Source organism: Epinephelus fuscoguttatus, linkage group LG11 (genome assembly GCF_011397635.1).
Source record: "Epinephelus fuscoguttatus linkage group LG11, E.fuscoguttatus.final_Chr_v1".
Taxonomy (NCBI): domain Eukaryota; kingdom Metazoa; phylum Chordata; class Actinopteri; order Perciformes; family Serranidae; genus Epinephelus; species Epinephelus fuscoguttatus.
Window position 1 is genome coordinate 12,906,554 of NC_064762.1, and position 16,928 is coordinate 12,923,481.

At 41.6% G+C, this 16,928-nt stretch overlaps 2 protein-coding genes across 2 annotated transcripts in view; one reads left to right on the top strand and one right to left on the bottom strand.

Moving 5' to 3' along the window:
* Nucleotides 1-399: 399 nt before the first annotated feature.
* iyd (iodotyrosine deiodinase) overlaps nt 400-16,928 on the bottom strand; it is a 63,009-nt gene continuing 46,480 nt past the window's right edge. The window contains exons 2-8 of the mRNA XM_049590374.1: nt 7,990-8,107; nt 5,924-6,009; nt 5,615-5,815; nt 1,751-1,948; nt 1,487-1,646; nt 1,186-1,342; nt 400-967 (exon numbers count right to left, since the gene is read on the bottom strand). Coding sequence (XP_049446331.1) covers nt 785-967; nt 1,186-1,342; nt 1,487-1,646; nt 1,751-1,948; nt 5,615-5,810 — 894 coding nt within the window. The 5' untranslated portion in view covers nt 5,811-5,815; nt 5,924-6,009; nt 7,990-8,107 and the 3' untranslated portion in view covers nt 400-784. The remainder of the gene's footprint in view (nt 968-1,185; nt 1,343-1,486; nt 1,647-1,750; nt 1,949-5,614; nt 5,816-5,923; nt 6,010-7,989; nt 8,108-16,928) is intronic.
* ppp1r14c (protein phosphatase 1, regulatory (inhibitor) subunit 14C) overlaps nt 8,704-16,928 on the top strand; it is a 37,060-nt gene continuing 28,835 nt past the window's right edge. The window contains exon 1 of the mRNA XM_049590379.1: nt 8,704-9,035. Within this exon, the coding sequence (XP_049446336.1) occupies nt 8,799-9,035 (237 nt within the window). The 5' untranslated portion in view covers nt 8,704-8,798. The remainder of the gene's footprint in view (nt 9,036-16,928) is intronic.

The window sequence follows — 16,928 nt, forward strand, 5'->3', positions numbered from 1 at the left end:
CTCACAACAAGGTCTATGGATTATCTTGAGTAACCAGGTCATGATTTCTGGAAAGACACATTGATGTTGAGTTTTTCAAATGTATTTTTTTGGCGCTTTGGGCACCACAAGCTGAGTGCCATTTTGTTCCATTATATTGGAGAGAAGACAGAACCTCTATAGCCGATATCTCCAACACTCTGCAACTCACACCAAAACAATCTAGACTGATAAATAGCACTACAGGTAAGAGGAAACATATGTATGTTTGGTTTTAGGGTGGACTGTCCCTTTAACATTCGGACCAGTGTTCATTATATTGCAGTAAGATCAGATCTCATCCCAAATAATGATATACACAGTTCATTCAACTGTTAAAATGATTAGAATTAATAGAAAAAAACGATGGACTCTAAAATATGTTATTAATAAAAAACTACCTTTATTAGATGCTTATTGTTTGCACTGAATAGGCAGTTCTACGTCAAGTAACTTTGCACGATTGGTTGTTTCTTTTGCCATTTATTAACTGTCCCCTGCACATGGCAGAAGAAAACAGTAGGGCTTTTTGGCAGTGGCATATTAAACTATATACTTGTCAATCAGGGGTTAATTTTGAAGTACATAAAGAGAGTGATGTCATCCCTTTTTTCTTGTGTATCTGATGATGAACATGGGAGCAACAACGCTTTGCTCTCTGCTCCTTCTAAACAGAGGCTTATTGTTAAAGATAGATTTAGCACAATTAAAACATCTCTTTCAGCTCAGGGTAAAAAAGATGGAGAAGAAAAAACTATTTTTGTCTTCAAATGTGCACCATTACATCATCCAGAGGCTTGCGTTTCAAGTCAGGCACTGCGGCGTCAGATGCAGGATAACCTACAGGAAGCAACATCAGCAGCTTCTCGTTGGCTGGCCGTTTGAGGAGGAGCCTGAGCTGGGGGCCGCAGTTTAGAGGGGTCGATGTGACCGTGACAAGACCCACGTTCTGATTGGGAAATGGACAGAAAGAGCAGACCTTTAGTTGCTTTAACAGACATGTAAAATAAAAGTTTATCTTCAAATGTGGATGCATTTCCAAGAGGGTCTATAAAGCTTCATAAACACTTCAAACTCTGTCTTACATCCTTTTGTTTAAATGGCATTTATGACCGAATAAACAGGGGTTGACCAATTTATATTTCAAAGGTTGATGTTATTCTTCACCTGTAAAGCAGCCAACAGGATTCCACATGATATGGAGACGCTGATTTCGTTGTAGTAATGTGTCTTCTTCTTGCCATTTGGTAGAATCCCATAGGTCTGTTTGAAAACGAGGATGAGGTACGGAGCAACATCCAAGTACTCCTTTATCCAGTTTGTCCTGCAAGAGGAAGGAAGTTGTGAGAAGTGTTAGAAAATTCAGCTTTACATTGGTCCAAAAAGACTAATAATCATTGTGTATGAGTCTTAAATTTAGGGAATGGGGATTGAATGGTGTCAGTGTGGAAGAAGTATGAATGCTCACTTTAATTTGGCTAAATCGTGGACCCACTTGTCCCCCATCCTCTGACGGTAGTTGACCTCCTCCTCTTCTTCCACTATCAGTCTGATCTGGTGCTTCGTCTCTGGGTCTGACACCACAACAAACGTCCAGGGCTCTGTGTGCGCTCCACTAGGAGCCGTACCTGTCCAGAAGATGGAGAGGATTAGAAAGGCCAAAACATTACACACCTGCGTCTAACTCTAAACTCTAGAGTGGTCCATTTGTCCTTTGTAGATGTGCACATGCCTGCAGTGTGGATGACATTATCGATGACTTCTCGTGGGACCGGCTCTGGGCTGATGAATCGGACAGACCTCCGCTGGTTCATCAGGGTGTAAAAATCCTTGGATCTCTCCAGCATTGTGTCCTCGGAGTAACGTTTTGGTGAGTAGGGCACATGTGGACGGTCTTCTTCCTCATTGCTGTCCACCCAATCACCATCATCTACAAGGATGACACACAAGATGGACGACCAGTGAGCAGCTTCAGATACGAAAATTCAAAAGGTGTTAGTAAGGACAATGGCAAAATTGGTACTCTTGAAAAGTTAGTCATAACTAAGAATGCATTAGAAACAATTTTTGATTAATAATTCCACAATAATTGTTAGACTCACTTTGTCCAGTAGGCAATCCAAGTTGTAGCATAAAGGAACAGTTCACCCAAAAATCAAAAATACACATTTCTCCTCTTACCTGCAGTGGTTTATATCAATCTAGATTGTTTTGGTGTGAGTTGCAGAGTGTTGGAGATATCAGCCGTAGAGATGTCTGCCTTCTCTCAAATGTAATAGAACTAGATGGCACTCAGCTTGTGGTGCTCAAAGCGCACAAAAAAGAAATTTGGAAATCATGACCTGGTTACTCAAGATAATCCACAGTCCTTGTTGTGAGCAGGTTCACGTAGGAGCTATTTTCTTTATACTGACCTACACTTACCAACCGTATCACTGCGCAGAAGGAAGCGTGTATCTACTCATGGACAAGAGAAGGAAAACATCTCTACAGCTGTTATCACCAACAGTCAGCAACTCATACCAAAACAATTACAAAAAATACATTTGAAAAACTCAACAGCAATGTCTCTTTACAGAACTCATGACCTGGTTACTCAAGATAATCCACAGACCTTGTTGTGAGCAGTTCTGCCAACCATATCACCGCCCAGAAGGAAGCCTTCATCTACTGTTAGCTCACCTAGCACAGCTGAGTTAGCTCACGTTACAGCTCAGCAGAGGAAGACACCATTAATGTTTACCTCTCTTGCTGTCACAAGCCTCTCAACCATGGGTAGATGCACACTTCCTTCTGAGAAAAAAAAAAATGTTTTTTTGTTGGGGGGTGAACTGTCCCTTTAATCTTCATTTGGTGCATTCCAATCAAAAGGCAAAGATAAGACTAAGATCTTTTACTTGACTAAAAGGAGCAATACCACAGTGTAGAAATGCACTGTTATTCTGCATTCAAAAACTTAATAAAAGTTGTGGTGGTGAAAAGGCCTGTAAATATTTGACAGTAGCAGCAAAGAGGATAATGCAAACAAGACACGTCAGTATAAAAGACCACAAACCAACATAATAAGTAAACAATCAGTCTAATGAGTAAAACCTTTAAAACACAGAGCAACTAGAATAAGTAAACGGTATGTGTATGTATATATGTTATGGTCCTTATTCAGGGGAATCGGTTAACATGCTAATAGCAACTATAAACTGGTGGCCAGAGGGAGGGTTAGCTGTGACTACATGACCCCCAGATATGTATATGTATATGTGTACTGTGCTGTGTGTTGCTATATGTTGTGTGTGTTTATCTATCTTAATAAAAAAAAAAACACAGGACAATGCAATAAGTAAAAAGTAACCTATAAAATAAACATCATAATTTATTTGTTGATTATATTTGGTATTGTGAATCTGCAAAGTAAGTCATGATAAGTTATGAGATAAATGCAGTGGAGTAAAAAGTAGTTGTATTTCTCTGGAAAAATGTATGTTAGAATATTCTGACCATCAGCAAATGAAAGGTTCATGTCTGAGCTATAAATAAATATGCTAAATTGTACTAATTTTTAAAATTAATGATTTGTTGTTAGGGTCATGTGCATTTGTGCCAAACAGCCCAAATCATGGGGTATGTTGGCACAACGTTAAAATTCTATTGTCCCAAAAAATGGAAGCAATCAATAGAAATACAAATAAACCTGAAAACATGAACATTTCATGGAATATTTGCCTATTTTTTAGTTCAAATAAACACAAGAAATTTGTGCTCTAGAGAAAGGATCAGCACTCAGTGAATAACCTCCTAAGCCCTATAATAAGCTATTATGGCAAGGCTTAACTATACAGACCAGTGAGCAGTGATAACTAACATGTCTTTGGGGTCATCACGTGGGAACCTCCTTTTACCAGCGTTTCGTCTAGTTGGTCCCACGACACCTCCAGGAGGCTAGACAGTGATCTCTGGTGTCCCATTGACACTCTCCTAATGCCAGCTCTCACTGCTTCCCGCACCGACCCAACAACCTCCTTTACCTTACATTACACATGGCTTTCTCAGCCCAAAGAGCACTGCCACCTTCAACAAACCCAGGCTCCATTTATGCAAGTCCAGGTAGAGACAGTGCCGATTCTACCTTTCCTAGCACATTCACCATACCCTATTTCACACGCTACATATCATAACTCCAATATAAGCTAAAGTTAAAGGAGATAGAGAAGATAAACTCACAGGCTTTCTGAGCCCAAACAGCACTGCCACCTTCAACAAACCCAGGCTCCATTTATGCGAGCTCCAGGTAGTGACCGTGCCGATACTACCTTTCCTAGCACATTCACCATACCCTATTTCACATGCTACATAGTATAGTCTCTATATACAGACTCTACATTCAGTGAATGTAGAGTCTGTAGGCAAACCCCGGAGATCTTTCCTCCGGAAGAAGAGTGGAAGAGCCCTGGTTTCCGGTGCTAGGCTGTTTGTAGTCCATGTGATATTGACCAATCACGTTTGAGCCAGCTGCAGTTGTTGCCAGGTTAAACGCTCCGTGCGGTGAACTAACGAGGCGGAACATAATTGGCGTCACTGCAAACTCTGAATCCATCACAATGGTTCAGCATATTTACTTATATATAAATGGAAGTTGGAAATGGAAATCCGTCTCCTCAAACCAGAATGCCAAAAAATCAGGGGTCTGCCCCCAGCTGATGGGTTCCGAGAATGTACATATCATAACTCCAATATAAGCTAAAGTTAAAGGAGATAGAGAAGATACACTCACAGGCTTTCTCAGCCAAAACAGCAATGCCACCTTCAACAAACCCAGGCTCCGTTTATGCGAGCTCCAGGTAGTGACCGTGCCGATACTACCTTTCTTAGCACATTCACTGTACCCTATGTCACATGCTACATATAACTCCAATATAAGCTAAAGTTAAAGGAGATAGAGAAGATAAACTCACAGGCTTTCTCAGCCCTAACAGCACTGCCACCTTCAACAAACAAAAAAGCAAACAACATTTTTAAGCAATTCATCAATAGGAATGTCTCATTACTTTTGCCATCAAGCAATACAATAAAAATATAAATGTTATTTTCAAACTTTCAAAATAGTTTTAATCTCTCAAAATATAGTTACAACTCTTAATTTTAGAATTGGCTGGACAATGTGCCATAACCAACTCCAAAATCAGCCTTTTTATGAGGCTTATCCTGGTTATGGTTCAGGCTATGGTGAAACCAGAAATCAGGTTATTCATTTCATTTCATTCATCCTTTTAAAAATCCAACTATCATTTTTACAGTATGTCGTTTGGTGCAGTCTTAAATAAATTGCATGATTCATGTAAAAGACATTGAGAAAGATCACTCTCTCTGTATGTACAAAAAGGATATAGGTCATTTACTATTACTGATTAACCCAGCTGTGAAGAAAAGGTCAAAAGGAAAAAAAAACATACATGCACCTGTTGATCAAGGGTTTTTACATTATTCCAAATTTTTATATCGTGTCCAGATGGTGGTTATGGTCTATATATTATTTGTTTTGACCTGCCTGTAAAAGAAGATCATCCCTGTCCAGTAAAAAAACTTCCTCTTCAGCTCTTACCGTCCTCTTTTGCTGTGATTTCTGTATCATCCTGTAAGTCCTGGTCCACCCACGGTCTGGAGCCTGTATTTGACGCCCTCTCAGTTTTAACAGAGGTCGAGGTGGTCTCCGTCTCCCGTGACCTCACCAGCATGAAGCCTATCAACAGACACAGGACCACCGCCAGGACAGGCGTGAGGACGGACAGGAGAGCCATGACTGCTGGAGGGGAGAGAAGAGGACACAGGCAGTCAGCTGAGTGCAGACCTGATGTTATGAAACACTACTACTGTTATCAGAGGGTGGGCTTTTGTGCTGAGTCAGAGCTACCTTTGTGAGAAATGTGCCCTCAGCTCGCAGCTCTGCTCCGCTGTGATGGGCTGCTGCTCTTTTGTGTCAAGATATCAGACCATGACCTACACAAGTCAGAGTTATAAAGTCACAGTTAGTCAATGAGTTGAGTCTAAAGTTTATATTCAGGTAGGTCATGAATGCACTGTATACTTCTCTTCTTTCTGTACTTTCTGTTCTACAGTAAGAAAGTACAGCTCCAACTGGCAGAGTGGAAGTAGGCTTTATGTTAATATTTTCTGGTATTTATTTCAGTTGAACAATCATTACTTTATCCTAAAGTGAGAATCTCTACCTCTGTCTGCTGTGACATACAGTGTTCATTCATTATGTTGCAGCTTTATGTCCATCCAGTCTACAGGTGCTTTGTGGACTCTGAGAAGACTTATGACCACGTCCCTCGGGGAGTCTTGTGGGGGTACTGCGGGACTAGGGTGTACCGGTGTCGCTGTTACGAGCCATCCGGTCCTTGTATAACCAAAGTGAGAGCTGCGTTCATGCACTTGGCACAAAGTCAAACACGTGCTCAGTAGGTGTTGGCCTCCACCAGGGTTGCCCCTTGTCTATGATTCTGTTTGTGATATCCATGGACAGGATTTCGAGGCACAGCCAAGGGGTTTTCCAGTGCTACTGTAATGTAACCTCTTTTCACTACAATTATTCAGAGAAGGTGTTGCATGATACTTTAGAAGTGACCTCGCTAACTGGGTAATCCTAGTGTAATGTGGAATATAGCTTCTGAAGGCCAATGTCTGACTGATGGACACTGTCGAAAAAGCCAAAGCTGACATTCCTGCACTTTTCCATGAAGAGTGGGTTTTATTTTGGTGTAGCTATGACCTGTCAAGTCAGCAGTTTTTGCAATAAACTCAGTTGAGTGGCATTCTCTGTTGGCATGTGACTTGTTCGTTTAAATTTCATATCACATGTACTTTGTCAATTTAATCTTTTTTTAAACAAAATAATTAAAACAACTTTTTCTAAGTAGCTTTCAGACACCAAACCAGATTTATTTCTTGTGGCTCAACTTCTTTCACTGTTAAGTAACTGGTAGCTTGCAAAGCTTTTAAAAGTAGCTTTCCCAACACAGCCAATCAGTTGAATTTACCTTAGGTAGGAGCCAATCAAAATGTAGACACATCTCATAGATGATCAAGAGAAATAGAAGGCACCTGAGCTAAATTTCTAGTGTGACAGCAAAGGGTCTGAACACTTATGTCAATGTGACATTTTGCTATTTTCCTTTTCATTGAATTTGTGGATAAAAATAAATAAATAAATATAATAACAATAATAATAATAATATTAATAATAATAATATAAAAAGGAATCAATACATTTTTTTCCTTTTTATATATATTATTATCACTGTTAATTTGAATGTGTTTATTTATTCAAATTTAATTGTATTATTTTGATTGTTTTTTGGCAGATTGGGAGGTGATGTACCCCTCTTGAACAGATCTCTATTACCCTGTTTGTATTATTTTTGTTTGTCAAGATTGAATGTCTCATTTGATGGGCAGAACCATCATGTACCACCCTAACCAAAATCCAATTTGACTTAAAAAATGTATAACAATAATAATAATAATCATCATCATCATCATCATCATCATAATCATCATTATCATCATCATTATAAATAAATAATAATAAAATAAATAAAAATCCATTTTTGCTTTGTCATTTTGGGGGTACTGAGTGCAGTTTGATGAAGGCAAAAATATAGATATATATATATTTAAACAATTTTAGCTTAAGGCTGCAACTTAATCACATAATAAATAAATAGATAAATATATATATATGTATGTATGTATGTATAGGAAAACTGCAGGACCAGGTGTGCATCGTAGGACTTTATACTTGGATTATTTTACTTTATATTAGCCAAAAAATGTGATGTGAACAGAAGTGCACAGTCATTGAACAGCATGATGTTTTGCCATGTACACAGTATGTAAATACTGTGTACATGTGATCAGGCTCATGCTGCTGATTGCCATACAGTATTCATGAGATGAAAATCTAAAAATTCTCACATGACCAACAGATGGCGCGAAGACTTCTCCTCCTGCGCCAGGCTGAAATCTTTGGGTCCAGAATTGTCTGACTTGAAAACATGCTGGTGATCCAGTGTCAGGTGCACATCATCCTCTCCTACACACATATATGAATCACACAAACATAAATATACTCAGTAGATGTAGTTCGGTAGATAAATACTGACACAAGGTGGCAGGAGAGCTCGGCCAGAAGTGGGGAAAACCCTCTGCTGAAGCTCTCCAGCATCTGCTCGCGCTGGTGCACAGACGAGCACCATTGAGGGAATTTGGCTGGCCCACTGCAAAAAATACCAACTTTAAGATGTGTTTTTATCACATGGGTAGCTCTTTAAAGACGTTTTTACTTTTTAAACAAGCGTCAGAACCTGAAATGGCATCTTTTAGAGTCAAGTGTCTCCAGTTGAAATCACAGCAGAGCTTCCATCAATACTGTGCCAATTTGAGGAGTGGTGGATTGATCACGTGCTGCTGTGTTTTACAATTATTACATGAAGGTCCCCGTATGAAGCATAGACTTGGCAACTGGTAATCTTCTCCTTTGTAATGAAAGCACAGATTTAAATTTTAACCCCAGACACGCTCCTCGGATGCTCACTTCTTGCAGCGCACGCTCCGCCTCTTCGGCTGTCTCCGGCGCTGCGCTTTAAATAGCAGCTGTTTAAAAGCTCCTCACCACTCTCCTGTCTGCTGTGCAGCTCGCAGTCTCCCCCTCAGCACAGCAGCCCCCGCTCATTCATACATTTTATTTCTCAAACAACAAACCCTTTCGCTTTTCCCCCCCCGCAATGTCGGCCGCCAGCACCGAGACGAGCGCCCCGCTGCCCACCGCCGGCAGCCGCGTCTTCTTCCAAGGTGCGCCCGGAGTCGGCTGCGTGGGCTCCGGCCCCATCACCGGCTCGGACGACCCGGTGCAGAAGAAACAGGGCAAAGTGACGGTCAAGTACGACAGGAAAGAGCTGCGGAAAAGACTCGTGCTGGAGGAGTGGATCATCGAGCAGCTCAGCGAGTTGTATGACTGCGAGGTGAGTGGGGCATTAAATCACAGACGGTCAGTGCGCGCACTTGGAACCGACACCTTCATAAACATATGGACATTTATGGAGACAGGTGGACGGAATGACACACAGAGAGGCTGCCCATGAATACATGCTCTAATGGCTTTATGGCTGAAAACAAACCTTTATCAAATTTAGACTCACTTAATAGAATTAAATGATGAATACCGACTATCTGCATCAGCCAGAGCTGCAGCTCAGCCCCTGTGTCGATGCTCCGATCCTCTCAGAACAGTGCACCCACATTTACATCGAGCCCCTAACACCCTCCATTAACCATCCTGTGTCTTTGGGTTCATTGGTGTCTCTTTGTCCTCCGCAACACTGATACCTGCTGAGGCGAGAATAGCAGGGCTGTCTGTCTAAGCGACACAAAAGCTGTCTGGTTTCATGATGTGGCTGACTTTGGCTCCATTTATTGTCTCCTCTCTGATCCTCTGTGTCGCTGAGGGAGAAATAAAAAGGGATGGCTGGTTCAAAGAAGTCCAGATTGAGAAGGGAGAAACCGCACGGTTGCGCCTTTTACGCACCTCGGTCTTTCTGGATTCTGTTTTCCGATTCTAGCAATTTAAGATTAAGAAACTGCATCCTGGTGTCATTTCATCCCCTGTCGATGATGCTCATTTCTAAATTGGGTAGTCCTCGAGAGCAAAAGGCACCCTCAAAGGCCATGATTTCAGTGTCCCTGTTTGCTGTGTGCGTTGGAATTAATTCCTCGGTCGTTTCGCGAGCCACATTTCTGACCTTTTAAACCTTCTTCACCTTTCGAGGGATGATCTGTCGCCAGACGATATTGACAGCCTCATTACTCTGCACTCTCACGTTCACAAGTCGCATTCTTTAACATTTAAAGGGGGGAGGCGCAGTGGGGATTTGTGTGCGTGCAGGTCTGAGTGCGTGTGGGGAGAAAGAGATGGGGGTGCAGAGACAGAGAGATTCTATAGGTGACGTGTAAGTGCATGTGTGTGTGTGCCCCTACAGTATGCTGCCAGAGTTAAGTTAATGGGGGAGGGGGGGATGGACTGGAGGAGAGAAAAGAAGGGCAGTGGGTTAAGGATGTGCTGATGCTGTGACTCTCCTCACCAGCCAATCACCTCTTCTGGCTCTGACCCCCTTCCTCGCAACAGAGGGTCTTGCACAAGCGCGCACATATGCACACACACGCACACACATGCACCGCAGGCATACAGTTAGTCTGTCACCTCATGCAGCCAATCAGAGATGAAACAGGCGGTGTGAGCGTGCATCTACACGTGCCTGCTGCACACATGCAATCAGACTGAAATCAGGATACAGTGAGGGGATGTTTTATTTAAATATGAAGGTGCGCATGTGGTTATTGGTTTGTTCTGCATCCCTGACTGTCACTGAGATTGATTGCGTTGTGTGCGCATGTGCAGAAGGGAACACCTGCTCAAATCACAGCAGGACGCTGAATGTCAACATCAAAGCATCATTGTCTGTGTCAGTGGTTTGTCTGCTGACAGAGCATTGCAATGCAAATGTTTCCTCCCCACACTGAAGGCAAACAGACTGTCTGCGTACATGCAATCTTGTCAGAGACATCTATAACCCTAAGCTGCTGTTTTTTTTACGGCTGTCATCTTGTTTGCAAGCTTCCCCCTCCCTTTATGGTCCTGCTGTGGTTCTAACTTAAGTTGAGAAGCGCTGCATAGCCTCGTCTGAGCGTGGACTGGTTTACATTTCAAAGCCGGATGAGCTCTTGGCTGCGTGTCAGTCTGCCATCAGCAGGTGCTCTTGATCTACAAGTCATATGATGCCCCCCTCCCACGCGGATCGACTGATGTGTTTGATGTTACGATGAGGGCTGGAGTGTACCGACCCCAGCGTGCACCTCAGAGAGTCACATCTCGGTCATGCAGCATTTGCCTTTCTCCTCCAATGGATGTTAGACTTTGATTTGTTTAATGCAAATGCACGTAAAGCTCCATAGTCAAAAACACTTTGGCAAATCACAGTGTGTGCAGTCTGTCTCTGTCAGCCCATCGCCAGAGGCAAATGTTGGCATGGTACTTTTCTGCAAAGCATGAATATGTTAGACTTAAACATTTCATAGATGAGCTGACTTTTTCATCAGGAGATGGAGGGTTTGTTGGATAGTGTAACACCTGGCTGAGATGCCTGCCAAACTGCAGACCGCTGCAGCTCACAGTTTGAGACCAACAAACAACAAGACCAGTTGTTTTTCAGCGAGTCATTGCTGTTTCCAGTGACTTTTTAGCTGCCAATCATGGGTGTTTTTTAGCAATCAGATGCTACGTGCCACAAATAGTGGTTGTTTTGTACACAGTCATTGCTGCATTTCCTGCTGTGACAGTGCCACGAAAAGCAGTTGTTGTTACTAAGACACCACTGCGTTTCCTGCCTGGATAGCGCCATGAAAGGCGGTTGTTTTAACTGGAGGAGTTCAACTGTCAGAGTGAAAACATGCTCCACAGGTTCAGACAGAAAGGCTATCCCGAATCATGCCTTCACTCAGCGTTGGAGACTGTAAACAAAACTGAACGGAAAACGCTATTTACCAAGACAAAGAAGCAAAACAAAGTACATTCTACAAATTACATCCTTACATACAACCCTTTCAGCTCTGTGATCAAATCTACTGTCTTGACACACTGGCACATTTTATCATCTGACAGAGTGCTAAATAACACGTTTCAATACCCACCTCTATTCACCTACAAAAGAGCCACTAGTTTGAGAGACCGTTTAGTGAAGGCTGATTCTTGTCCTGCTGGACCTAAATCATTTATGTGTGGTAGTTTTCCTTGTAGATCTTGCACTTTGTGCGACACTATGGTAAAAACCGACAAATTCCACGATCCACACACTGGAAAGGAGTATAACATTAGATCTCTCATTACCTGTAACACATCTCATGTCATTTACTTACTGTTTTGCCCATGTAGGAAATACTATATAGGTCAGACAGCCCGCAAATTAAAAATCAGGCTGAATGAACATAGAAGCAGCATTAAACGGGCCAACATGACATCCCCTGTAGCACGCCACTTCTGTGAACATGGACACAGGGTTAAAGATCTCAAATGTATCAGCATTGAGAAGGTGGTGTTGAACTGCAGAGGTGGCGACCAGGAAAAAAGACTGTAACAACGCGAATGTGCCTGGATCCACAAACTAAAAACTCTTTTTCCATCTGGCATGAACGAGGATTTCAGTATGTGCCCGTTTTTGTAACAGTTGACACAAACTTGCCTCCATGTTTCTCTCCACCCATGTCATTAAAAGAAATTGAAAAAATTAAAAATGAAATCTTTTTTAGGAAATTCTGATAGATTTTTCGAAGATTGTTTTTTCTGAGGAACCTTATATTTATAAATATGAATACAAATTACATCTGACATTTAGAGTTTCCCAGACAGGTTACATGGAGTCTATGTTGGGAACCTTAGTATGTCCAAATTGTGATCAACTGTTATATATTTAATCAACTTTTACCTGTCCTGATGTATGAACGGTAGTCATACCTGATGTTTTCAGTAACAGCTGGAGTTGTTGATAGATGTGTTTTTTAACTCAGCACATATGAATGTGATATTGGATTGTCTGTTTATTGTCTTTTGTTTTCAATATATTGTGTGAAGCATGTACCATCTTACGTGCCACTCTAGGGTCTGTATCGGTGATTGTTGATTGAACACAGCTGATCTGCAGACTCACCTGGTCTGCAGGTGATTGTTGATTGAACACAGCTGATCTGCAGACTCACCTGGTCTGCAGGTGATTGTTGATTGAACACAGCTGATCTGCAGACTCCACTGCAGCTGTTAAATCAGTGCATGCACTGCTAGTCTTGTAACTCACACTGATGAAGGCCGGATGGCTGAAAGCGCTTTGTCCTTAAAAATGCTTGAAAGGCTTCATTAAAAACTTTTTATCTGCTGATGGACATATCTGTGTGCGATCCTCAAACTATTTTTGTTCTTTCTGGTTGTTTTACACTGCTGCATTTACTGCCATGATAGTGCCACAAAAAGCGAATGTTTTGTACTGAGACATCGCTGCATTTTCTACTGTGATAGTGCCACAAAAAGCAGTTGTTTTTCTTGAGGCATTGCTGTGTTTCCTGCCAGGATAGTGCCATGAAAAGCGTTTAATGTTACTGAGACACCGCAGCATTTCCTGCGTGGATAGAGTGATTAAAAGAGGTTGTTTTTTACCAAGACATTGTTCTGTTTCCTGTCTGGATAGTGCCACAAAAGGCAGTGGTTTTCCTTGAGACATCGCTGCATTTCCTGTTGGCATAGTGCCACAAAAAGAAGTTGTTTTTTACTGAGACACCGCTGCGTTTCCTGCCAAGACAGTTCTTTTGCGAGACATTGACGGTGTCTCTGTCTGTGATTGTGCGCCTAACCATAACCAAGAGGTTTTAATGCCTAAACCTAAGCACACATTAACCACAGCGCTACTGAAATGTAAAGAAAAGTAAAGGTTCAACGCATCCGCTACATAACAATATAATACAAATGTCACATATCCTCAGTTTGCAGAAACGTACAATGCTAACATTTTTTCCTGGCGTTCAGGTGGTCTCTGCTGTGACTTCTGGATAGAAATCAATCTTTTATTTCGCTGTTGTATCTTTGCCGTGTAAAGACTCCACTCTCTTGTCTGCAGGCGTCCCTTTCTCCCTAACTTCAATCCAGATTTCAGTGCAGATATTCCCAGCAGCATGACACCTCCTCATATTATGTCTTTCACACAGCAAATGGGATAATATCACACGATAATCCCCTGGCTCTCCGGCGTTGTTGCCGCTCTGATATCATGCTGGCTGCTGCAGTAAGCACAGTGCGGACTGGTGGTAGAAAGACATGAAAGCTGGCAGTATTTCAGAGGACAGAAGGTAATGAAACCACTACATCATTATTGTGACACGTTGTCACGGTGGTGCATTGTTAAGGCTTACTTTCATCTGTCCATTCGTCCATGAATAGCTACATGATGACAGTGTTTGAGCAGGTGGACTTTTACTGCTTTGCTGATGATGTTTGGCCACATGACTGTAAACAGGAAGTCACACTCCCTTAATGCCTGTTAACACCTCCATGTTCAGACCTAAGATAGACACAGGTGTATTTTTATGCATCGACTGTGTATGTGTGATAGAGAGAGGGAGAGACTGCTGATTTGGCGGTGCTGGTCTGGCTCAAAGGTCAGCGTCTGTATCAGTTTCATAAGAAAACCTGATACTAGAGAGCATTACAGAGTGTTAGTGTGGGGGTGGTGGCTGTGTGCTGATGCTGAAGGTAATGGAGTGCAAAAAGAATTAACGCAGATGAAATTGAATTTTGTTTTCAATAACAGGCAGGTGAGACTCTCTGTTACCAATTTGTCCTGTCCAAAATACATCTCGGGTCGAGGTTAACAAACTCAGAAAAAGCAAAGATTCTAACACAGTTTGTCTGATATGCTTATCTGTTGCTCAGAGTTAGGGAACAGTCACACATGCACAAAATTAACACTGGTGAACATTTGCTTCCCATTAACTTCCATTCAATGCGAACAGAGGGGCAAGTAAAACATTTGCTTCTGGTGGCAAAGCAAATGTGCATCATGTGGAGTTCAACTTTTGTGAACTTGTGTGGTGGAAACATTGATGGTTGCCATGTTTTATCAGTCGATACTGTTGACATTGTCCATTAAAAAATACAAAATGCCCCACATGAAAGATGCTGCCTAGCTGGCAGCGAGTATTAGACGGATAGCTAATATTAGCTAGCAAGGTAGCTTTCCGTGTCCTTCACATCAGGCACCGCCCACATTCAGCACGACTATTGCTTGCCTGCATTCTCTCATGTGTGACCATGCCTTTAGATGAGAAAATTAATACCATTTTCATGCCTGAGCTAAATATGAAACTACAACTAGCTGCCAGTTAGCTTAGCTTCGCATAAAGTCTGGAAACAGGGGGTAACAGCTATCCATGGATCCATCAAAGGGCATCAAAATCTCCCAGAACGTCTGAAGCTCACTAATAAGCACAGTATTTGTAAAAAAAAAAAAATACAAATTGTTAAAAGAGCCAGGCTAAAAATGTCCCCGTTTCCACTTGCCATGCTAAGCTTAGCTAAGTTGAGCTGACTGTTCCCTATATGTAGGCCTAGCTTCATATTTAGCATGCAAACATTTGGTAAATATGAAGCTACAAACAGAAGAAGAATAGCTGAAGCTTTCTCATCTGAGATACAACTTGTTAATAAGTATGTTTTCCAGTTCTGAGACAGATTTTGTTACTCTGGACAAACCCCAATTTAAGCTAACTGTGTCATAGATGTAGACCTAGCTTCCTATTAAGTATAAAACAAATGTGATAAAACTTGTAAATAAGTAAGCTTTAGAGGTTCTCCTTAGCAGATTTTGTTACATTCGGACACTGCCAGTTTACTTGTGTCCTTGTTTCCAGTCTTCATGCTAAACAAAGCCACCTGTCTCCAAGATGTAGGCTTAGCTTCCTATTTAGTATATGAACATATAATAAATAAAGGGCTAAAAACAGTAAACATTACCTGAAGCTTTCTCTTCTGTTTTTGTACCAGAGTAGACATAAAACTCATCAGAGCTTAAGAGGGATGCTCTCTCAGGCAGATTTTGTTATGTTTAGACAGAGTCAGGCTAACTGTTTCCCCCTTGTTTCCAGTCTCGATGCTAAGCTAAGCTAACAGTTTTTCGTAGATTTAGTTTAGTTTAATTAAGAAGAGACTATGCAAATCAATAAATGGACATGGTATAAAAATGCCAGCATTAGCCAAAAGGCTATTTTTCATCTGTAGTCCCTTGGCCAAGATGTTACACAAGGCTACCTAAAATACAACAATGCACAAAAAAACAAACAAAAAAACAGGTCATACAGTTCAAAAGACTTCTTTGAACATATCAACAAAAACAGGACATGCAATTTAAAAACAAAACGATGTAGGCTTAGCTTCCTTTTCAGCATAAAAACATGGTAAATAGGAAGCTACGAACAGTGCAAGTTAGCTGTAAGCTTTCTCTTCTGTTTTTGTACAGATTAAACGTTGAAAAATACACTTGTTAATAAGTGAGCTTTAGAGGGTCTAGTGGGCAGATTTTGTTACCTTTGGACAGAGCCAGGCTATTTCCACCTTGTTTCCAGTCTTAATGCCAAGCTAAGCTAACCATCAGCTGGCTCAAGCTACATACTTAACACACAAACATAAGAGTGGTATCCATTTTCTCATATAACTCCCTGCAAGAAAACAAATAGAGGCCAGCAGGTTTTATTACAGTTGTAGGCTGTTTTCCTCTCTCTCTCTCTGTCTCTCCCTCTGTCTTATTGTCTTTTACTAAAATATTTTTGTCCAACATTGGTTTTAATTTGCCTCGAGCCTCTTGTCTCCCTCCTCTCCCCTCTGTTTCTCTGGGTGAGAGGATAACAGAAGGTGAGTTCTGTCAGAGACGGATTCTCCTCTGCTCTCCTGGGATGTGTTGCCTCTGTTCATTTTGTTGCTCAAAGGACAGAGAGGAGAGAGGAGAAAGAGGAGAGAACAGAGAGGAGGAGAGAAAAGCCAAGGACCCTGAGTGCTCCCAGCACAGCTCATTTCATTTTCTGCCATGTTGTTGTCTGACAAAGCTACTGTTTGCTATTACATTACAGTGTAGACCAGGTGCTGCAGCATTTTCACCCTGTAGATGCTTTACACCCAGACCTTCTCCTCACTGGTTGTGTTGTGGCCCACAAACTATATGTGGTACAGAGGTGGTTTGACCGCAAGTTTACTTTGCAAACAGAAAATATTTGACACTGTCTGTTTCAACCGGTTACATCATTACACTGCATTCATGAAAAAGACCATT